General features: G+C 37.8%; 1 protein-coding gene across 2 annotated transcripts in view; it reads left to right on the top strand.

Annotated features, from left to right (window-relative positions):
• Nucleotides 1–24,347, top strand: part of CCDC158 (coiled-coil domain containing 158) — a 132,160-nt gene that overhangs the window by 105,777 nt on the left and 2,036 nt on the right. For both annotated transcript variants that reach the window (XM_011966211.1, XM_011966210.1), the window contains 6 exons: nucleotides 4,479–4,624; nucleotides 6,159–6,218; nucleotides 7,252–7,311; nucleotides 9,678–9,745; nucleotides 12,613–12,771; nucleotides 15,210–15,317. In XM_011966211.1, the coding sequence (XP_011821601.1) occupies nucleotides 4,479–4,624; nucleotides 6,159–6,218; nucleotides 7,252–7,311; nucleotides 9,678–9,745; nucleotides 12,613–12,771; nucleotides 15,210–15,317 (601 nt within the window). The remainder of the gene's footprint in view (nucleotides 1–4,478; nucleotides 4,625–6,158; nucleotides 6,219–7,251; nucleotides 7,312–9,677; nucleotides 9,746–12,612; nucleotides 12,772–15,209; nucleotides 15,318–24,347) is intronic.

Raw genomic sequence — 24,347 nt, 5'->3', positions numbered from 1 at the left:
TACCACTATAAAACCAGCCACCAGATGTGGCTTAATTGTTACTTGCCACATACTGGTAGAGTTTTGATAAGTCTGCAAGCAATTGATTTATTATGGTCTTTGTGCAGTGAACCCTCTCTGCTAATGTTTTTTGTTTTGTTTTTGTTTTTTTGAGACGGAGTCTCACTCTGTTGCTCAGGCTGGAGTGCAGTGGCACGATCTTGGCCCACCACAACCTCTGCCTCCCAGGTTCAAGCGCTTCTTCTGCCTCAGTCCCCCGAGTAGCTGGGACTACAGACATACACCACCATGCCCAGCTAATTTTTGTATTTTTAGTAGAGACAGGGTTTTGCTATGTTGGCCAGGCTGGTCTCGAACTCTTGACCTCGTGATCCACCCACCTCAGCCTCCCAAAGTGCTGGGATTACAGGCGTGAGCCACTGCACCTGGCTTCTGCTAATATTAATCTGTATTTGCAGCCGCTCCCCAGCACTAGCATCACTGCCTTAGCTCCACCTCAGATCATCAGGCATTAGATTCCCATAAGGAGTGTGCAACCTAGATCTCCTGCTTGTGCAGTTCACAAGAGGGTTTGCACTCCTATGAGAATCTAATGCCACCCCTGATCTGACAGGAGGCGGAGCTCAGGTGGTAATGTGAGTGATGGGGAGCAGCTACAAATACAGATGAAGCTTCACCGTCCCATCACTCACCTCCTGCTGTGTGGCCCCATTCCTCACAGACCATGGGCCGGTACCGGTCCAGGGTTTGGGGACCCTTGTTCTAAGGGAGAGCAGGATCCTTTGTTGGGCTCTGGTAACTTCAGGAAGAGCATGTGTTTATTTCTTTACAAGCCAGATAAGAGTTATATGTAACTATATTTTAGAACTATTTCCTAGCTGTTTTCTTTTCTTCTTTTTTTTTTTTTCTTGAGATGGAGTTTTGCTCTTGTTGCCCAGGCTGGAGTGCCATGGCATGATCTCGGCTCACTGCAACCTCCGCCTCCCGGGTTCAAGTGATTCTCCTCCCTAAGCCTCCTGCGTAGCTGGAATTACAGGTGTGCACTACCACATCCAGCTAATTTTTTGTATTTTTAGTAAAGATGGGGTTTCACCATGTTGGCCAGGCTGGTCTCAAACTCCTGACCTGGGTGATCTACCCGCCTTGGCCTCCCAGAGTGCGAGGATTACAGGCATGAGCCACCGCACCCAGCAGTGCTATTTTCTAATTTTAAAAAGTGTATTTTGCTCATGTTATAAATCAAAGTGTATTTCCTATGAATTAACCAATGAAGTATTTAACATGAATTAATAAAACCATTATAAGCTATACAAATATTAAAAAGAAGGATTGATAATTTTGACTAAATATAAAGTAAATCGGCCAGGCGTGGTGGTTCACATGGGAGCACTTTGGGAGACCGAGGCAGGCAGATTGCTGGAGCCCAGGAATTGGAGACTAGCCTGGCCAACATGGCAAAACCCCATCTCTACAAAAAATACAAACAAACAAAAAAATAGCCAGGTGTGGTGGTGTGCACCTATAGTCCCAGCTACTCAGGAGACTGAGGCAGAATGATCAATTGAGCCTGAGAGGTCAAGGCAGCAGTGATCCATGATCGCTTCACCGCACTCCAGCTTGGGTGAAAGAATGAAAGTCTGTCTCAGAGAGAGAGAAAAAAGACATTTCTATTGTTACAGTGAATACCCCAAAGTACAAGATATAGGACACAGAAGAGGAAGCTTATTAAGAACTTCTGGAAAAGACATAAGGATTCTCAGTTGACTGCCTGCTCAGTCTCAGTTGGTGTTATTGTGTGGCAACAAAAAAGGTTTTAATGATAGCATCCAGATCAAGCAAGGGGGACAGCTCTCTGCTCGCTCGGACTTTTCCTGAATAAATTTAGCCTGAGGTGTGTGTTGGGAAGTAACGAGGGGGTGTATAAGTGTATTATAAAATAAGTATCATTTTTAAAGGGTTATGTTATGCTTATTTCTTATGACCCTAGGTGTTAGAACTGTGACAAGGGTTGGAAAGTGTATGAATATGGAGGGAAGCTTTTCTTTAAAAGATGTGAAACTGTACAAAAATTAAACTGCCTTCCTTGATCTTTGGTGATCAAGCAAAGGCCAGATAAGCATATTACTGGAATGCCATAAAGAGAATTCTTCATCACTTCTGATATGGGAGTTGGACTAGAACCAAATGATTTTCAGGACCCCTCCAGCCTTGATATTTTTGTGATTTTATACCCAACCAAAGTATGGGTTATATGTAATGGAATATATAAAGACAATCATGATCAAATCAAGTCCTTGCCTCTGTGGAGCTTACATTTTCATTGGAGGAGCAACATACATAGAGTTTGAAAGGTAAGTATTGGGTTAAAGTCAATAAAAGAATGTCATAGGACTAATTATAATTAATTTCTAAGTGAATGGTAAATTGAAATGCCTTTTTTTTTTTTTTTTTTTTTTTTTTGAGACGGAGTCTCACTCTGTCCCCCAGGCTGGAGTGCAGTGGCAAAATTGCGGCTCACTGCAATCTCCGCCTCGCGGGTTCACGCCATTCTCCTGCCTCAGCCTCCCAAGTAGCTGGGACTACAGGCACCCGCCACCACTACCTGGCTAATTTTTTGTATTTTTAGTAGAGACGGGGTTTCACTGTGTTAGCCAGGATGGTCTCAATCTCCTGACCTTGTGATCCGCCCGCCTCGGCCTGCCGAAGTGCTGGGATTACAGGCGTGAGCCACTGTACCTGGCCAATTGAATGCTTTTTCAAACCTCATGTCAGCCAGCACAGTGGCTCACACCTGTGATCCCAGCACTTTGGTAAACCAAGATGCATGGATTGCCTGAGTCCAGGAGTTTGAGCCCATCCAGGGCAATATGGCAAAACCCCATTCTACAAAAAAGTTAGCTGGTCATGGTGGTGCATGCCTGTAGTCCTCAGCTACTGGAGGTGCTGAGGCAGAAGGATTGCTTGAGCCTGGGAGATGGAAGTTGCAGTAAACTGAGATCATGTCACTGCACTCCAGCCTAGGTGACAGAGTGGGACTCTGTCTCAAAAACAAACAAACAAACAAAAAACTTATGTATTGTAAAGCATCAGTGACTCTCAAAGAACCTAGGTGTCACAATGACAGGGGAGAACAACATATTTATATATGTTTATGGGTTTTACATTGCTCACTTATAATAAATGTCAGTGGCTCAAAAGTTTTAACAGTAATTGCCAAAGCTTATTTGATAAACTTTCTGGTGGGCAGAAGATGGGAAGATAAGAAGTCCAGGTTATAACTAAGGTGAGTGAATGTTGCCATAGGATAAGGTTTTCTTTATCAACTTTATGAGGTTTTATCCCATATTGGGTATTATGCATATTACAGTCAGGGCGAGAACAAAACCAGTGTTTGGTAAAATTGGATCATCTTTTTAGAGACAAATGTTTTTATTCACAATTGAGAAAGTGATTCGGATCCTTATATTTTTAAGCAAATGGAGTCAAATTTAATAATTGAGTAGAGTGTAATTTATGAAACTTTAGACTGACTTATCATGACAATTTCAAGGTAAGATAGCCATCAGTAAACTGGAAAGACATACTTAGCACACATTCAGTTAGTCAGAACTCTTCATATCTTCAGCTGGATATTATATTGGTTTATTAGTGAAGTTGAGAAGAGGAGAATATGAGGATTATATTATACCAGTAACATCAGCTCTTCGTTGGCATAAACCCTAGACAATTAATGCCCAATGAATAAAAAATCTGCAGTGTTCATCCCTCAGCAGCCAATCTGTGTGACAGGTGTAACTTTTCAGTGGGGTGGACTCCTTCAGCTAGAATAGCGCAAGGATAGCCCGAGTCTACCTGCTTCTCAATGCACTCTGATCATTTGGTTTCCCCGCTTGATGTGCCTGTTGAAAATGTCTATATTCCTTATTATATTATAAAGATTTATTGGGGAACACTATCAATCTGAAAATCTCATATTATTCTTAAACACCAACTAACACAGTTAGAAAATATTGGATGTTTCTTTCCTCATCAGTAAAATGTGGGGGGTAGATTAACTCATCTCTAAAGAGCTCCTTACTTCTCAAGTTCTGCTGCTTTATCAAATTAGCTTAGCTTTAAACGAAGTATTGAAAATTATTTTGTCCACGCGTACTTGAAAATATTTAATGACATAGTAAGGATGTTCATACTAAATTGTTAACGTTTTAAAACGAAAGTAGTTGAAAAATAAATGTATGTGGTTTGGCCCCATATGTGTATATGTGTCCACGCACATATAAATTAGATATAGTACTCTATTGATTATTTCCTGGTTATTATTGATTATCTCTGTGTAATAAACTTATGGGTGATGTTTTTGTTTTCCTCTTCTTGCTTTTCCATAATTTCTGTTTACCAGTTGTATTAATTTTGTGATAGGAAATAGCATAGGAATCTGAAAAAATAAGTGTCTTTGTTTGTAAATTGTTTTAATTCAGCACTCTACGAAAGCTAACACACTGAAGGAAGATCCAACAAGGGACCTGAAACAGCTTCTCCAAGAGTTGAGAAGCGTGATCAATGAGGAGCCAGCTGTGTCTCTGAGCAAGACAGAGGAAGATGGAAGAACATCTCTGGGAGCCTTGTATGTGGCTGTGTAAGGCTGTGTGCACACAGAATGGGAAAGCTCATCTCTTGAATGGTTTGCCATTGAGTTATTCACATGTTACTCTCTGGGAGGGTGATGTTTAAATAACTTTAAAAGGTATCTGAAGTTACCACAGAAAACAATATGAAAATGGAGGAGTTAAGCAAATGTAAAACAACTTGACATTAAGAGAAAACAATACAGTCATTCTATTCAGAAAATACTTAGTGCAAGGTGTCACCCAAAGTTATGTTTGTAAATTTTAATTCTCAAAAGATTTTATATCCATAATCTTGTTGATTGAGACAAGGCAGAGCAGGGTTTATTTATCCCATTTTGTAAATGAGAAAAACACATCTCAAAAGGTCGACATGTCTGCAGCCACACAATTCAATGGTGGAGATAAAACTAGAACATTGAGAACTACATACTCTTCAAGTAGAAGATAATAGGAAATACTTCATTTTCTCTGTATTCATGCCAATGACTTGATTTGATTATTTCATATTAGTAAAAGATTAGATCCAAAAAGGATTCAGCCAGTTCAGCAGCCCTTCCTTGCACACAGCTACAGACATCAATGAGAGTCTCCTATTCTTTCAGAGAGTGGGTTTTACTTTTGTGTGTTATCATTTAGCTTAGCTTATCTTAAAGCATTTTGATATGGTATATATATTTTAGAGTTATAATAGCCCATTATTGTAATATTCATTTTCTGATTATATGACAAATACCTAAAAGTAATACTTCCTGAAATAATACCTATATATAAATAATCTCCAGTTTCTTATGATGTCCAATTTGTATATATTTACCTGAGGTAGCAAAATATTAGCTGAGTTTATCTAATTGTTAATTATTAGTAATAATAGTAAAACTTTAGTAACAGCCCAGTTACCTTAGTATAACATTACATTATCTGAAGCACGTAACGTTGGAACTGTTCCACTAGCAACTCCAACGAACATTTTCATTTTCAGAGCACTTCCATTTTTGTCATAACTATAATATGCCTTCCAATCCAGGGCAATATTATTACACTTATTTGACAGATTGGTAAACTTAGGCATAGACTAACATTCCTCCTCCTACGAAGCAGAGGAAAAGCCAGAGGTAAAAGTTGGAGACCCCACTCCCAGCACTGATCATTCTGAGGGATTACCAGGTCTTCCCTGATCAGCTTCCACCACTCTAGCCACTAATGATGGGCTTGGACGCTATTGGACTGTAGTATTGAACATGAATATATTTGGTCCCTACCTTTAAAGAGTTTATGTTAGTTTGCTATAATCCTATAAATGACCTTGTCACTAAAGCCTAAACTCAGCCTAAAGCTTTTAAGAATTCATAGGAGGAAAGCATTTCTCAGTCGATGAACTCCAGAGCCCTTTGCAAAATTTGCTTAGAGGCCTAAAATCCACAGCTGTTGCTAAAAGAAAAATTGAATATATGTAAGCAATTGATTAGTCTAAAAAGACATGGATGAAATTGTGCTTTATATGATTAACTGAGAGTTATATTTTCTATACAGAGAGGATAGGGTAAGAGATTGCATCACTGAATCCAGTCTGAGATCAGACATGTGCCATAGGTAAGAAGAATTTGAGATTCTGGATCAAATTAATTGTCCAACTGTTTTATATGTGACTTTGTAATTTGAGAAGTCTGTTTGGACATAAGTTTACATGACACTTAATGGGCATATTGGGTTCATTGTTTAACTGACTTTAAGAAAGATTCCAGTGAAATATACTGAAGTAATTTAGTTTCTAGAAATCAACTCAATAGATATTTTTTCTTACTTTAAAATTTGCTGATATTTATCCATATGAAGCTATTAATATGGTATGCCATACCAAAAATGGAAGATTTTTCTTCCATTTACACATATTTACAATGGCTTACATAACTTTTAAGAAAAGTATGGTTCAGAAAGAAACTGTAAAAACTTCAGTTTAGGACTATAAGCACCTTAATCGAAAACAATCCTATTTTCATCAATAATGGAATAGCTGAATTCTTAAATGAAAAATTTTTAAAGCAAAAAGAAGTGAAATCCATAACACCAAATAAGACCGTAATCAAAGACAGCTTTCAAAAATTGACTTTAGCCAAAAAAGAAAATAGGCTAATGTTAATTCATTATTTATCATAGTGTAAGACACTATAGCCATTACTCGAAAATCTTCAGTAGCTCCTCACTGCCTACTACATTAAGTACATGTCCCTCAGTCTGACATTGAAGAATCTCCCAGAGTGGTCACACAAATCTCCCTTGTGACCATTCTGCTTTCACTCCTGTATTATCCTCTAATCAAACCAGACTCCTCCTGATTCCCAAAAGTTCATTTATTTTTGTCTTCAAGCTTTTTCTCCATTCTGTTTCCTCCACCTGGAAGAGCCGATGCCCCAGTCTCACTCTTTTGGATCCATATCTATCTAAAAGTCATGTTGAGAGAAGCAATTTTATCATTAAGTTAATGTTTATGATTTATTTATCCAGCTGTCAGATGATATCATTTCACCCTACATAAGAATACATTATTTTTCTCACAAACTTTCGTTATATTGATAAGAAAATAACATTGTGTAAACTGTGATTTCTCCCATCCCTCTACCAACAGAAGCAACAACTCGTTGAGGGACTCCACTGAAGGAAGCAAATCAAGTGAAACTCTTAGTAGGTAGGAAACACCAGCCTCCATTTTCAAAATGTCCCTTTTACGACTATTCATTATTAATTCAAAAGATCTTTAACTGTCTGTAATGTGCCATGCACTGCAGTAGACCCTTAGAATATAGTGAGCAAGACAGATATGGGCCCTGTCCTCAAGTTACTTACAATCATGAGGTCTGTCTTTTGATGGACTGCCTGGAAAAACTTATTTTTCTCTTTTCTGTTTTCACCACCTAAATAAACAGAGATATCCGAGCCCTCTGTATATATTAAAAATTATGAACGTGAATTCTACGTTAAGATCTAGTTAGAGTAGGGACTAATTCATTGCTGTGTCTTCAGCACCAAGCATAATGCCTGCCACCTAGTAGCCATTCAGTAAATATTTGTTTAGTGAATGGATTAAGATAGTATTATAAATATTTTCTTACTGTCTCTGCTACTTGATCAAAATACAATGAATTTGAATCTTTCTAAACGCAGTTGTCCCTTGGTGTCCACGGGGGGGATTTGTTCCAGGATCCCTGCAGAGACTAAAATTTACAGATGCTCAAGTCCCTTATATAAAATGGCATAGTATTTGCATATGACCTACACATATCTTCCCATATTCTTTAAACCATCCCTAGATTACTTACAATACCTAATACAATGTAAATGCTATGTCAATAGTTGTTATATTGTATAGTTTAGGGAATAATGACAAGAAAAAAAAGCCTGTACATGTTCAGTACAGATACAGCCATCTTCTTTTTCCCCAAGTATTTTCAATTCACATTTGGTTGAATCTGTGATTGCAGAACCCATGGATGCAGACTGACCAAGTGTAAATCTTTCTTGTAGCCTAAAAGAAATGATGTTTTTATTTCCTTCTCACCTGGGTATATGATACTAAATCGTACCTATTAATAACCACAACTGTCAACTGCCTATGTTTTATTCTTACTATTCTTAATAAAAATTCTTGTTTTCCAGTTGATTTAGACTTGTCTCATTAGTCTAATCTCATGTATGAGGCAAGCATTATTTTCCCATAGAAATGAAGACTCAGATTGCTTAGCAACTTGTCAAAGTCATACTGCTTGAAAACAGTGGAGCTCAGATTTGAACTCAGGTTTAGCTGGTTCCTGAGCCCCTGTTTATGACCACTGTGTGCTGCCTCTGGGTACCCACACTGAGCTATTGGGGTTGGAGCCCAGTTCTAGGCATGGGACAAAGAGAAGCTACTTCCCTGAGATAATTAAAGCTCTGCAGTAGTTTCTTCATGACTAGAAAAATCTGCTTCCCTCAGCAATGAAAGTACTGTAATCTTTGTTCTGAAATTATGAAAAATAACTTTTTCTTTATTATAAAAAGTAACCATATGCTCCAAAAAGTCATTGAGAAAACATGTTTTACATTTCAGTAACTGGGTTAATAAAATACAGCTAGATTCTCATATCTGCATATGCATTTAATCTGTTGTGATTAAATGCATATCAACTATCATGGAGCTTCCGGGAAACTCCACTGTACATTTGTGAGAGACTGAAAGTTACGAAGCAAATAACAACCTAATATCATAATGAAAATAGTTTTGACCTCACAAACCTCCTGAAAGGGAGCCACCTTGAGAACTGCTGTCATATTATTCTCATATTGGTACCCAACTCACAGAGAACTATGTAGTTTACTTCAACTTATATATCTTGTAGTTTTGTACACTGATACTACTAATGTTATGAGTTGTTGTTGTCATATTTATTTATTTATTTATTTGAGACAGAGTCTCTCTCTGTCACCCAGGCTGGTGTGCAAAGGCGTGATCTCAGCTCACTGAAACCTCCGCCTCCTGGGTTCAAGTGATTCCCCTGCCTCAGCCTCCTGAGTAGCTGGGACTACAGGTGCATGCCACCACACCCAGCTAATTTTTGTATTTTTAGTAGAGATGGAGTTTCACCATGTTGGCCAAATGGTCTCGATCTCTTAACCTCATGATCCACCAGCCTCAGCCTCCCAACGTGCTGGGATTATAGGCGTGAGCCACCATGCCCGGCCTGATTTCTTTATTTCTAAATGAGTCATTAAAATTGCACCTCTTAGAATCCATGAACAGATGTTGTGGATTTTATAGCTATTAGTACACACAAATGGATTTTCTAATGAAGATTATATATTTTCATTATGTAAAATATTCATGGATTCTGAATACAAAAAGATAATGCAACTTTGAACCTACCTCTTAGAGTATTTTAGGACTTTAGGGTTATGATTGCCATCTTGAGGTTATATTTTAAGCCATCACATTTGCCTGTGTTCGCTTGCTTCTATCTATGAATCTTAGTACTGTGTGTGTGAAGTGGAATGCTTGCATTACCATTCTTATGCTTCCAGAGAGCCGGTCACATTGCATGCAGGAGACATGGAAGATCCCTCTGGTTGCTTCACATTTGCATCTGCAGGTGAGTTTCCAACGAAAGCACAGAAATAGAGCCTACAGTGTCTCCCCATTTCCACGAGGGTAAAAGCCAAAGTCATTGCAGTATCTTCCAATTCCTTGTTAACTCTCTGGCCTCATTTCCTGCTACTCCCTCTTTCATGCATTCTGTTTTATCCACCCTCAAACTGTTCCTTGAACATGTCAGGCAGCTTCCATGTTAGGGCTTTTATGCCCTGTTACCTTATGTTGCTAAAACCTCAGCTCCTTTAAAGCCTTTGCCCAGGTGTCACTTTCCCACTGGGACTTAATTGTCATCACCGCATTAAAAGATCACAACCAGCCGGTGTGATGGCTCATGCCTGTTATTCCAGCACTTTGGGAGGCCAAAGTGAGTGGATTGCTTGAGGCTAGGAGTTCGAGACCAGTCTGGGCAACATGGCAAAACCCTCTCTCTAAAAGTAAATTAAAATAAAATAAAAATCACAATTTTCCCACACTTCCAGTGCTCCTTTTTGCTTTTATCAGTTATTCTTAGCATCTTCTCACATACTGTGTCACCCCTGTAAGACGAGAGCTGTGCAAGGGCAGATGTCTTTAGCCATTTGGTTCCTGGATATATCCCAGGTGCCTGGAGACTTCCTGGCACATAGCAGGTGCTGAATAAATATTGAATAGACGAAAGGAAAAGGAGAAGAATCGAGATGGACAGTTCTCCATAAAATTTCCAAAGAATTATAGATAAGATGATCTCATTTTTAAAAAAGCTCCAGAAAGAAGAGATTGAAAGTCAACACAATTTGTTGCCAACTAAGTGGCATAACTCAGGCTAGAAATGGAAGAGAAAGATTAAAAACATCACAGGGAAAAGCTTTAGAAAATGAAAAATAAAATAGATGTGACTGAAATGATAACCATGGAGAAAATTACACAAAAGGAATTTTTAAAAGTAAGTACCAAAAATAATTACACAGAATATGTTATATTTGGAAGGCAGAGGCAAACCAACAGATACGTAATTGGTCTTCTTATGGAAGAGAACAAAATAAATGAGAAAGAATGAAACTGTGATGATTATTCAACAAAAATGTAGTTATAAATCTGGACAGTATTGTAAATAGAGAAATTTGAGGTAAGCTGAAAAGAGATGGGAGAAGGATAAATTTTCATTTTTTTTCTTAGTGTCAGTATACAGTCATGTGCTGCATAATGTTTTGGTCAATGACCATGACATAAACAACAGAGGTCCCATAAGATTATAATAGAGCTGAAAAATTCCTGTTACCTAGTGATGTTGTAGCTATGATAATGTCATACCACAGTGTGTTACCTTTTCTATGTTTAGACATATTTAGATAAATAAATACTTACCATTATGTTACAGTTGCCTACAGTATTCAGTACAGTAACATGCTTTACAGGTTTGTAGCCTAGAAGCAATAAGCTATACCATATAGCCTGTATACCATCTAGATTTGTGAAAGTGTACTCTATGATAGTCGCACAATGATAAAATTAACAGCACAATTCTCAGAACATATCCCCATTGTTAATTATGACTGTATATTTATAATCAAAATTTAATATTCTTAAATAAAATAGTTGCAAATTCTTAATTTTTAAATAATCTTTGGCTTGGGGAGAAATCTTTCAGGAACTAACATTTTGAAGAAAAGAACATTTATGTAAAGTTAACTCCTTCAGGTTTACTTCATTTATATGTTTTTTACTGTTGTTTCAATGATTACTCAGGACAGGAAAACATTTATCCTTGCCTTATTATATTGATATAAATGAATGCTTTTACCTTTTCTCATACATTGGCAGTACTTTAGAATATATTAACTCCATTCACTATCCTTCCAACTTTTATACAATTATCATATATTTTAATTAAAAATATGAATTATAAAAATATAAATACCACACTTAATTATTTTTATTGTTTTCTACAGTTAATATTCATTTAGATATACCCACATATTTACACTTAACTTTCTGGTATCATTTTACTTATGCCTTTAAGGCTTCTTTTAATGTAAACCTGCTGGAGAGAAATTCTGTCCATTTTTGTTTTTCTGAAATGTGTTTATTTCATCCTGATTTTTGAAGAATATTTTTGCTGATTATAGAATTCTAAATTGGCATTTTTTTCTTCACTTTGAAGATATCACTTTCCATTGTTTTCTTTCTTTCATTGTTTCTACTAAGAAGTCAGCTGTAAGTTTGTTTATTTAAACACAGTCTGTTCCTTTTTTTCCCCTTTTGCTTTAAGATTGTTTTTGTTTTTGATTGGTTTGTTTTAGCAGTTTTTATTCATTTCTGCAGATATTATTTTTTTATGCATATAAGAAAATTCACTTGGAGTCTGAAGTAATGCTGCTTGAATCTATGGGAGTCTATGCCTGATAAGCCCATTGTCTGGACCCTACAGATCTATGTCATTATTTATATTTTTTTCCTCTTGGTTTTCTGCCATATCATCTTGTCTCCTTATATGCCTGGTTATTTTTATTGTATGACATGTTTTATATGAAAAGTTGTACAGATGATGTACATAGTGATGCTATGAATGAGATTACCTTCCTCTAGAGAGCATTTGTGCTTGCATTTGGTAGACAACTAAGGCATCCAGGTCAATTTAATCACATTAGAAAGAGGATTTGAAGCTAGACCTCAGGATCCCAAGGGCAGGTCTAGTTCCTATTCACCCTTATTCCTAAGGCATAACCCTTTTCAGTTCCAACCCCAAATCTTGGGTATTTAGAAGAATGTCCCCCTGTCCCTCCACCATTGGGAACATTTTCTCATGAAAGCTTGACTTTTTGAGAAGTGCAGTGTACTATTTTTAATTAATTCTGTCCTTTTACTTTTGTTCTTGCAAACTTTTAGCAAGTCCATCTGTGAAAAACTCAGCTTCTCGTTCATTCAATTCTTCTCCTAAGAAGTCTCCAGTGCACTCACTCCTAACTAGTTCAGTTGAAGGTTCAATAGGTTCCGCATCACAATATAGGTCCGCCAAGCCTATTCATTCATCTGATTCTGTTAAAGGTAAGAAAGATCTGATATCATTGATGTGATTAATTGATTTCCTACACTACTGAACTCTAAGTTCTTTTGACTCAGAATTAAGATTTTGCATGCTGCTCTTATGTGTAAGCTCTAACTGATTCTGTGTAACTTAAACAGGTCTTATCTAAATAGAACAGCTATTGTGTACCATGCGAGCCTTAGTAAATGTAATTGATATTGTATGTAAACATTATCTCTCTTTTTCTCTAAATGAATAATGAACGTTTTTGCCTCTATTTTATTAAAAGATTTTGGATCCTCTTTTAAATGCCGTGAGTTACTTTTCTTTCTTATTTACATTCTTTAAAATCATAACTCTTCTTCAGTCTCTGCTTTAGTCACTATAAGTGCATACCATACAAACTTTTCAAAATTTTCTCATTTTTAATATTTTAAGTTAGTTTGTTATTTGATAAGACAAATGAGAAAAAAGTGTTTGATTTAGAATAAATGCCTGGTAAGTAAGTGAGAGTTAAATATTATGTGTTGAATGAACTTGAAATATTTCTCATCATGTATGACAGTGACCAAACAACCCCAGTGTTCTATGACATCATTCCCTTTTGTAAGAGAGAAACTAGACTAAGTTGTATTATCATCAAGTTATTTCTTAGTCTTTTGAAATTCTATACCTTACACATTTCTAGATCCTAAAAAATACCTAATCACACATTAGTACATTTTTTACATCTTTTTTTCTGTACTTGTGTCCTCTTTCATCTCTTATGTGTCTAAGCTATTCATTTACTATGTTTTTTAATTTTAAGTATAGAATTACTTTCCTGTTCTGTGGTAAGCAAGTCTGTGCAAACCTACCCACAAAGACTGAGGAAGCTGAGAGGCTGAAGAAAGAGGCTGACAAATCCAATTTCTCAGAAAGAAACATTTAATAGGGACTTAAGAATGGAGCCGTGTCTGTGCCTCTGCAACAGTCACACAAGGTGGTGGATCCTTGTACCACTATCCCCCCAGACACAGGACTTGTACACCATAGGTAAAGGGTATACATGCCTCAGAAAGGATGAACAGTACAATTGCTTAAGGGTAGAATTTATGGCAGGTACTTGCTACCTACCATACAAGGAAACTGGAAATCTTGGATGCCTTCCTGGAACTGGGATTAATCAAAAGTCAACTTGGCAGATTAGCATCCAAGATGGAGTTGCTTTGGCCTCCATGTTACCTTTTAAAGCTGCGGTTATTGCAGGAATAGAGCAATACTGCTTGACACTTTATTATTAATTTTTGTTACATAATGGCATGGCATTTTCTTCTCACCCCCAATCCCCCGCTTATTGTCATACTCATCAAACATATATTTTGTATTATTTATGTTAAAAACCTCTGGCCGGGTGCTGTGGCTCATGTCTGTAATCCCAACACTTGGGGAGGCTGAGGCGGGCAGCTCACCTGAGGTCAGGCGTTCGAGACCAGCCTGACCAACATGGAGAAACCCCATCTCTATTAAAAATACAAAATTAGCCGGGTGTGGTGGCACATGCCTGTAATTCCAGCTACTCAGGAGGCTGAGGCAGGAGAATCGCTTGAATTGGGAGGCAGAGGTTGCGATGAGCTGAGATCCCATGATTGCACTCCAGCCTGGGCAACAAGAGTGAAACTCTGTCTCAAAAAAAAAAAAAAAAAACTCTCCAAGAAAATGTTTCCCATTCTCTTAAACTGAAGTAATTCCTAGATAATTGCCTTAAATGGAAAGGGTATTTTTTGATAGGAAAATTAGCCATTACAAATATTATCAGAATTATGCAGCTAAGCAGGGATTAAGATCAAAATTTAAGTCTTCAGATTGCCAATTAAGTACTTTTAGAGATTGACAAAACAGCACACTGGTAAGAGAATAGCTTACATGCTCCTAGGCCCTCTTTAGTTGCCACTGCCACATTCGTTCTAGGTTCAGTGTGATCATGTTGGCATCCATGCCACCCTCTGCCGTCATATAATACCATTCCCATTAGGTGACAGAACTGATGTGGGCACTGGCCTCACATACCTTGAAAATGGTGCAGTTTCTGTATTAGATCATAGTCCTTCAAACCCCAAGTTAGTGGAACTACTCAGGCTTGGTACGAAAAGCTGTCATTTATAATGCAGAATGTATCATGAAACTTGAAGTGTTCTTTTTACCCATCTTATTTAATATTATGTAGTTAAATAATGATACATCAGATTAGTTTGAACAAAATCAAATAGGCTAGCATTGCAATATTTAGATAAAACTCATTTTTCTCTGTTTTAAAAATCATGTTTTAGAGTTTTCTTTAAGTGTTATAGCTCTTTTAGAATTTGTCATGAAGAAAAGGTCTCTTTATTTTAAAGAAAAGTTGGCCTTTAATTGAAAGATTTCTAAAAGGAAATGTTGAATAGACTTTTAATATCACATCTAAGCAATTTTGTAATAGATTCACAGTCTCCGCCAATAGAAACAACAGGAAAAACATGCAGGAAGCTTCAGAACAGACTAGAAAGCTTGCAAACTCTGGTAGAAGATTTACAGATGAAGAACCAAGGTACAGTGTGTGTTTTTGAAGAGATCCGCCTTGCTCATGAGAATGTTCACCTTCCTTTCAGATTAAGCCTCCTGTCTATAAACCTACTGAAAGGGTATTGAATTAGCAACTATAAACTGAAGTCTAAATATAAGGATCTTAACCATTAATAGCCCCTGGATTAATTGTGTGACCATGGGTAGGTCACTCTTGCCCTGCTGTACTCTCTTATCTAATGGGGATGACAATCGTGCTGGCCATCCCTCAGGAGTGGTTTTGAGGTTCTGAGTGGTTTTTCACATGGGACTTTCCCACACACTGTCTTTCTTGTTGCTATTAGGTCTGTAGACAAGCATTTATACGATAATAGCCTAGGCAAGAGTATAGTCAATAGCAAGGAAGCAAAATAATGGTATTTATTCTTACACAGGATTTAAATTAGCATAGCACTATAAGAGACTATGCCACCCAATGAATCACAAAATAAAAAGAATCCACTTCTAAAAATGCTAAAACTATTTGAATAAGAAACTGTTCTAATCTGCAGAAGACCGGCAGCTTTTTGGGCATAAGTTCTAAGTACCATCAATATGGGGGAGCCTTCATGGTTCATACTTTTCTAACCCACATTCATGAATCCAGGGGCCTTTGTCAGAGAGAAATGAATTTTGAAGTACATTTGTTATTCTGTCTTTTCTATCCCTAGAAAACAATAAATTGCTGGGTAAAGAAAACTACATTTCTGAGAACAAATTTTCATAAAATAAACTTAACTTTATTAGTAATAATAGTTGCTATTAACACTTAATTGAGCACTTCCCAACTATGTGCCAGGCCTTGTACTAAGAGCTTCACTTACGTTTTCTTCATGTGATCTTTACAACAACGTTGGGAAATGGGTACTGTTGTTACAGCATTTGAAAATGAGAAAACTGAAGATAAAAGAATAGTCAATAAATTCCAAGTCACAGTGAAGAGTAGAGCGAGGACTTGGCCTCTGCAATTTCTGACTCCAGAATCCACGTGTTTTTAATATAGTAAGGCTTTAGCGAATTGTTGTTGAAGAAAATTCCAAGTCCCTGTGATAACCCAAGACTCCTATGTATATAAACATTAGGAAAAACATTTGGTTTTAAGTTTATTGTGAATTTGTGGGGTTTTAGCGTTTTTTTTTGTTTTGTTTTGTTTTTTTCCTCAAAAGAAGACATTCATACAGCCAACAGACACATGAAAAAATGTTCATCATCACTGGCCATCAGAGAAATGCAAATTAGCGTTATTTTTTTAAATTTCAATAGTTTGTGGGGAGCATGTGGTGTTTAGTTGCAGGGAAAAGTTCTTCAGTGGTGATTTCTGAGATTCTGGTGCACCCATCACCCAAGCAGTATACAGTGTATCTTTTTTCCTTCACCCGCCTCCCATCCTTCCCCCCAAGTCCTCAAAGTCCATCATATTATTCTTATGCCTTCGCGTCCTCATAGCTTAGCTCCCACGTATGAGTGAGAACATACAATGTTTGTTTTTCTTTTCCTGAGTTACCTTACTTAGAATAATGGTCTCCAACTCCATGCAGGTTGCTACAAATGCCATTATTTTATTCCTTTTATGGCTGAGTAGTATTACATGGTTGTTTTGTGTGTGTGTGTGTGTGTGTATGTGTGTATATATGTATACACCATGTAATATATATATACACCATGTAAATATACATGGTGTGTGTATATATATATATATATGGAGGAAGGATGAGATGGGTGAGGTGTGTATATATATATAATGTAATACTATATATATATACACACACACACACACACACCATGTAATACTCTCTATATATAGATAGATACATAATAATTTTCGTTCTTTTTTTTTTTTTTTTTGAGACAGAGCCTTGCTCTGTCACCCAGGCTGGAGTGCAGTGGCGTGATCTTGGCTCACTGCAAGCTCCACCTCCCGGGTTCACACCATTCTCCTGCCTCAGCCTCCCAAGTAGTTGGGACTACAGGCACCCGCCATCATGCCCAGCTAATTTTTTGTATTTTTAGTAGAGATGGGGTTTCACCGTGTTAGCCAGAATGGTCTCGATCTCCTGACCTCGTGATCCACCCACCTTGTCCTCCCAAAGTGCTGGGATTACACACATGAGCCATCGCGCCCGGCCTAATTTTCTTTATCCACTAGTTGGTTGATGAGCATTTAGGCTGGTTCCATATTTTTGCGATTGTGAATTTTGCTGCTATAAATGTGTGTGTTTCCAAGTGTCTTTTACACATAATGACTTCTTTTCCTCCAGTTGTGGGATTGCAGCATCAAATGGTAGTTCTACTTTTAGTTCTTTAAGAAATCTCTGTACTGCTTTCCATAGTTGTTGTACTAGTTTACATTCCCACCAGCAGTGTAAAAGTGTTCCCTTTTTACCACATCCACACCAACATCTGTTGGTCATATTTTTAACTTATGTCATATTTTTAAATTATGGCCATTCTTGCAGGAGTAAGGTAGTATCACATTGTTGTTTTGATTTGCATTTCCCTGATCATTGCTGTTGTTCAGCATTTCTTCATATGTTTGTTGGCCATTTGTATATCTTCCTTTGAGAATTGTCTATTCATATACTTAGCCCACTTTTTAATGGGATTATTTGTTTTTTTCTTACTGATTCGATTGAGTTCCTTGTAGATTCTGGATATTAGTCCTTTGTCAGATGCACAGTTTGCAGATATTTTCTCCCACTCTGTGGGTTGTCTGTTTACTCTGCTGCTTATTTCTTTTGCTATGCAGAAGCTTTTAAATTTAATTAGGTACCATCTATTTATCTTTGTATTTGTTACATTTGCTTTTGGGTTCTTGGTCGTGAACTCTTGTCTAACCCAATGTCTAGAAGAATTTTTCTGATGTTATCTTCTAGAATTTTTGTGGTTTCAGGTCTTAGATTTAAGTCTTTGACCCATCTTGAGTTGAAGTTTCATTCTTCTACATGCCACTTGCCAATTATTCCAGCACCACTTGTTGAATACGGTGCCCTTTCTCCACTTCATGTTTTTGTTTGCTTTGTCAAAGATCAGTTGGCTGTAAATATTTGGCTTTCTTCCTGGGTTCTCTATTCTGTTCCGTTGGTCTATGTGCCTATTTTTATACCAGTACTATGCTGTTTTGGTGATGATAACCTTGTAGTATAGTTTGAAGTCAAGTAATGTGATGCCTTCAGATTTCTTCTTTTTGCATAGTCTTGCTTTGGCTATGTGGGATCTTTTTTTTGTTCCATATGAATTTTAGGAATGTTTTTTCCAGTTCTATGAAGAATGATGATGGCATTTTGATGGGAATTGCATTGAATTTGTAGATTGCTTTTGTCAGTATGATCATTTCCGCAATACTGATTCTACCTATCCATGAGCATGAAATGTGTTTCCATTTGTGTGTGTTATCTATGATTTCCTTCAGCAGCATTTGTAGTTTTTCCTGTAGAGATTGTTCATCTCCTTGGTTAGGTATATTCCCAAGTATTTTATTTTTCTTGCAGCTGTTGTAAAATGGGCTGGGTTCTTGATTTGATTCTAAGCTTGGTCATTGTTGGTGTATAGCAATGCTACTGATTTGTGTACATTGATTTTGTATCCTGAAACTTTACGGAATTCATTTATCAGATCTAGGAGCTTTGTGGATGAGTCTTTAAGGTTTTCTAGGCATAGGATCATATCATCAGCAAACAGCAATAGTTTGACTTCCTCTTCAATAAAGGATGCCCTTTATTTCTTTCTCTTGTCTGACTGCTCTGACTAGGACTTCCAGTACAATGTTGAATAGCAGTGATGAAAGTGGGCATCCTTGTTTTGTACAAGTTCTCACGGAGAATGCTTTCAACTTTTCCCCTTTCAGTATAATGTTGGCTTTGAGTTTGTCATAGATGGTTTTGGTTACCTTGAGGTATGTCCCATCTATGCTGATTTTGCCAAGGGTTTTCCTTATAAAGCGATGCTGGATTTTGTCAAATGCTTTCTCTGCATTTTTTGAGATGATCATTTGATTATTGTTTTCAATTCTGTTTGTGTGATGTATCACATTTATTGAGTTGAGTATGTTAAACCATCCCTGTATCCCTGGTATGAAACCCACTTAATCATGGTGGTTTATCTTTTTGATATGGTGTTGTATTCAGTTAGCTAATATTTTGTTGTGGATTTTTGCATCTATGTTCGTCATGGAGATATATATATATATAAAAAATATGTGTATATATACACACACACACGCATATATATATATATATTTCAAGACAGAGTCTTGCTCTGTCACCCAGGCTGGAGTGCAGTGGCATGATCTTGGCTCACTGCATCCTCCACCTGCCAGGTTCAAGTGATTCTCCTGTCTCAGCCTCTTGAGTAGCTCGGATTACAGGCACATGCCACCATGCCCGGCTAATTTATTTATTTATTTTTTGAGATGGAGTCTTGCTCTGTCGCCCAGGCTAGAGTGCAGTGGTGCAATCTCAGTTCACTGCCAGCTCTGCCTCCCGGGTTCACGCCATTCTCCTGCCTCAGCCTCCCAAGTAGCTGGGACTACAGGCCCCCGCCACCACGCCCAGCTCCTTTTTTGTATTTTTTAGTAGAGACGGGGTTTCACCGTGTTAGCCAAGATGGTCTTGATCTCCTGACCTCATGATCTGCCCACCCTGGCCTCCCAAAGTGCTGGGATTACAGGTGTAAGCCACCATGCCTGGCCACGTCTGGCTCATTTTTGTATTCTTAGTAGAGATGGGGTTTCATCATGTTGGCCAGGCTGGTCTTGAACTCTTGACCTCGTGATACGCCCACCTTGGCCTCCCAAAGTGCTGGGATTACAGGTGTGAGCCACTGTGCCTGGCATCATCATGGATATTGGTCTGTAGTTTTCTTTTTTTGTTATGTCCTTTCCTGGTTTTAATATTAGGGTGATACTGACTTCATAGAATGATTTAGGGAAGATTCCGTATTTCTCTATGTTTGAAACAGTTTCAGTAAGATTAGTACCAGTTATTTTTGAATGCCTGATAGAATTCAGCTGCGAATCCATCTGGTCTTGGACTTCTTTTTGCTGGCATTCTTTAAAGTACTGTTTCAATCTCACTACTTGTTATTAGTCTCTTCAGAGTTTCTGTTTTTTTCCTGGCTTAATCAGGAAGGTTATATGTCTCCAGGAATTTATCCATCTCCTGTCGATTCTCTAGTTTGTGCATATAAAGGTGTTCATAGTAGCCCTAAATGATATTTTGTATTTCTGTGGTATAAGTTGTAACATCTCTCATTTCATTTCTAACTGAGCTTATTTGGATCTTCTATCTTCTTTTCTTAGTTAATATCACTAATGGTCTGGCCGGGCGCGGTGGCTCAAGCCTGTAATCTCAGCACTTTGGGAGGCCAAGACGGGTGGATCACGAGGTCAGGAGATCAAGACCATCCTGGCTAACACGGTGAAACCCCGTCTCTACTAAAAAAAATACAAAAAAAGTAGCCGGGCAAGGTGGCTGGCGCCTGTAGTCCCAGCTACTTGGGAGGCTGAGGCAGGAGAATGGCCTGAACCCGGGAGGCGGAGCTTGCAGTGAGCTGAGATCCGGCCACTGCACTCCAGCCTGGGCGACAGAGCAAGACTCTGTCTCAAAAAAAAAAAAAAAAAAAAAAATCACTAATGGTCTAATAATTTTATCCTTTTAAACAACAGGCTTTTTGTTTCATTTGTCTTTTGTGTTGTTTTTTATTTGTTTATTTCAATTTCATTTAATTCTGATCTGATCTTTGTTTTTTCTTTTCTTCTGCTGGGTTTGGGTTTAGTTTGTTCTTGTTTCTCTAGTTCCTTGGGTGTGACCTTAGAGTGTCTATTTGTGCTCTTTCAGACTTTTTTATGTAGGCATTTAAGGTTTTGAACTTCCCTTTTAGCACCACTTTTGCTGTATCCCAGAGAGTTCAATAAATTGTGTCACTAGTTTCATTCGGTTCAAATAATTTTTAAATTTTCATCTTGATTTCATTATTGATCCAAAGATGATTCCAGAGTAGATTATTCAATTTCCATGTATTTATATAGTTTGAGAGTTCCTTTTGGAGTTAATTTTCAGTTTTATTCCACTGTGGTCTGAGAGAGTACTTGATATCATTTTGATTTTCTTAAATTTATTTAGACTTGTTTTGTGGCCTATCATATGATTTATCTTGGAGAATGTTCCATGGGCTAATGAAAAGAATGTATATTCTGCAGTTGTTGGGTAGAATGTTCTGTAAATATCTGTTAGGTCTGTTTGTTCTAGGGTATAGTTTAAGTTCATTGCATTAAGTGCATTGTTTTTCTTTTTTTCTTTTTTTTTTTTTCTTGCTGTTGCTGACTTTCTGTCTTGATGACCTGTCTGGTGCTATCAGTGGAATATTGAAGTCCTCCACTATTATTGTGTTAGCATCTATCTCATTTCTTAGGTCTGGTAGTAATCATTTTATAAATTTGGGAATTCCGGTGTTAAGTACATTTATATTTAGGATTGTGATATTTTCCTGTTGGACTGATCCTTTATCATTATATAATATCCCTCTTTGTCTTTCTGAACTGTTGTTGCTTTAAAGTATGTTTTGTCTGATACAAGACTAGCTACCCCTGTTCGTTTGTGGTATCCATTTGCATGGAATATCTTTTTCCATCCCTTTACCTTAAGTTTATGTGAGTCTTTGTGCATTAGGTGAGTCTCTTGAAGACAGGAGATACTTGGTTGGTGGATTTTTATCCTTTCTGCCATTCTGTATCTTTTAAGTGGCACATTTAGGCCATTTACATTCAATGTTAGTATTGAGATACGAGGTACTGTTTTGTTCATCCTACTAGTTGGTGCCTGAATACCTTGGGTTTTTTTGTGTGTGTGATTGTTTTATAGGCCCTGTGAGATTTATGCTTTAAGATGGTTCTATTTTGATGTGTTTTGAGGTTTTATTTAAAGATTTAGAATTCCTTTTAGCATTTTTTAGTGATGGCTTGGTACTGGTGAATTCTCTCAGCATATTTTTTTTTTTTTTTTTTGTCTGCAAAATACTTAATCTGTCCTTCATTCATGAAGCTTAGTTTTGCTGGGTACAAAATTCTTGGCTGGCAATTACTTTGTTTGAGGAGGCTAAAAATATGACCCCAATTCCTTCTGGCTTGTAGGGTTTCTGCTGACAAATCTGCTGTTAATCTGATAGGTTTTCCTTTATAGGTTACCTGATACTTTTGCCTTGCAGCTCTTAAGATTCTTTCCATCATCTTGACATTAGATAACCTGATGACCATGTGCCTAGGTGAATATCTTTTTGCAGTGAATTTCACGGCTATTCTTTGAGCTTCTTGTATTTGAATGTCTAGATCACTAGTGAGACCAGGGAAATTTTCCTCAATTGTTCCCTCAAATAAGTTTTCTAGACTTTTAGATTCATTTTCTTCCTTATGAACACCAATTATTCTTGGGTTTGGCTATTTAACATAATCACAGACTTCTTGGAGGCTTTGTTCAATTTTATTAAATTATTTTTTCTTTGTCTGATTGGGCTAATTTGAAAGCCTTGTCTTCGAGCTCTGAAGGTTTCTCTTCTACTTGTTCTAGTCTATTGTTGACACTTTCCAATGCATTTTGTATTTCTATAAGTGTGTCTTTCATTTCCAGAAATTATGATTGTTTTTCTTTATATCTATTTCTCTGGAGAATTTTTCATCCCTATTCTGTATTGTTTTTTAAATTTCTTTAAGTTGGTTTTTACCTTTCCCTGGTATCTCCATGAGTAGCTTGATCAACCTTCTGAATTATTCATCTGGCAATTCAGAGATTTCTTCTTGGTTTGGCTGCATTGCTGGCAAGCTAGTGTGGCCTTTCAGGTATGTTATCGAATCTTGTTTTGTCATATCTCCAGAATTGCTTTTCTGATTCCTTCTGATTTCGGTAAACTATTTCAGTGGAAAAACCTGGAACTCAAGGTTCAGATTCTTTTGTCCCACAGGGTGACCCCTTAATGTGGTGTCCTCCCCAAGGCCCAAGGGATGGGCCTTCCTGAGAGCTGGACTGCAATGATCATTATTGTTCTTGTGCTTCTAGCCACTCAATGGGTCTACCAGGCTCAGAGTTGGTGCTGGGAAATGTCTGCAAAGAGTCCTGTGATGTGATTCTTCTTCAGGTCTCCCAGTCGTGGATACCAGCACCTCCTCTGGTAGAGGATATAGGGGAGTAAAGTATACTCTGTGAGAGTCCTTGGTTATAGATATGTTTAGTGTCCTGGCTTTATCAAATACTGATTTTGCTAGCAGTGGTATGTTCACATGGACAGACTCAGGACCTCTGGTTAGCCAGAACGTTGCAGGCAGTGGAATTAGCTGCTGTTTTCTCCTTCCTTAGTACAGGGTTATTCTATCATTTCTATCATGAGTTACTGTAATGTCCTGAGTTCGTTGGTCTCTAGCCAGGAGGTGGCACTTTCAAGAGAGCACAAGCTGTGATAGTAGACAGGGGAATATAAGCCTGCCCTAAGTTGGCCAGGATAAGTATTTGGGTTTGTCAGGTGATGTGTGGGGCCATTAAGATCTCAATAGTTTGTGTGTTTTGTGATCAGCTACCAGGGCAGGTTAAAAAATACCATTGGATTGGGGCAGAGTTAGGTGGGTCTGAGCTCAGACTCTTCTTGGGTGAGGCCTGCTGTGGCCACTGTGGGGTATGCGGGGTGGTTCTTGGGCCAGTGGGGTTATGTTCCAGAGGTGAATTGGCTGCCTCTGTTGCCAAGGAAGTTGGGGAAAGCCTGTGCAATAGGCCTCACCTAGCCTCCCACACAGTTGGCAAGGCCAATCTTGCTCCCACCATGCCCTGCTAACAGTGCCAGTGTCTCCAGGCAGCCAGTGCAGGGCAGTGGTTGGGGGTTGCAGGCAGATCAGACCTTGCCCCTGTTTTAAACTTTGCCACTGAGAAAGCAAGTATGAAACGACGAGTTGATGGGTGCAGCACACCAACATGGCACAAGTATACATATGTAACAAACCTGCACGTTAGGCACATGTACCCTACAACTTAAAGTATAA

Source organism: Mandrillus leucophaeus, unplaced genomic scaffold (assembly GCF_000951045.1).
Source record: "Mandrillus leucophaeus isolate KB7577 unplaced genomic scaffold, Mleu.le_1.0 Scaffold75, whole genome shotgun sequence".
NCBI classification, from domain to species: Eukaryota; Metazoa; Chordata; class Mammalia; order Primates; family Cercopithecidae; genus Mandrillus; species Mandrillus leucophaeus.
This window is presented reverse-complemented; position numbering and strand designations above follow the sequence as displayed.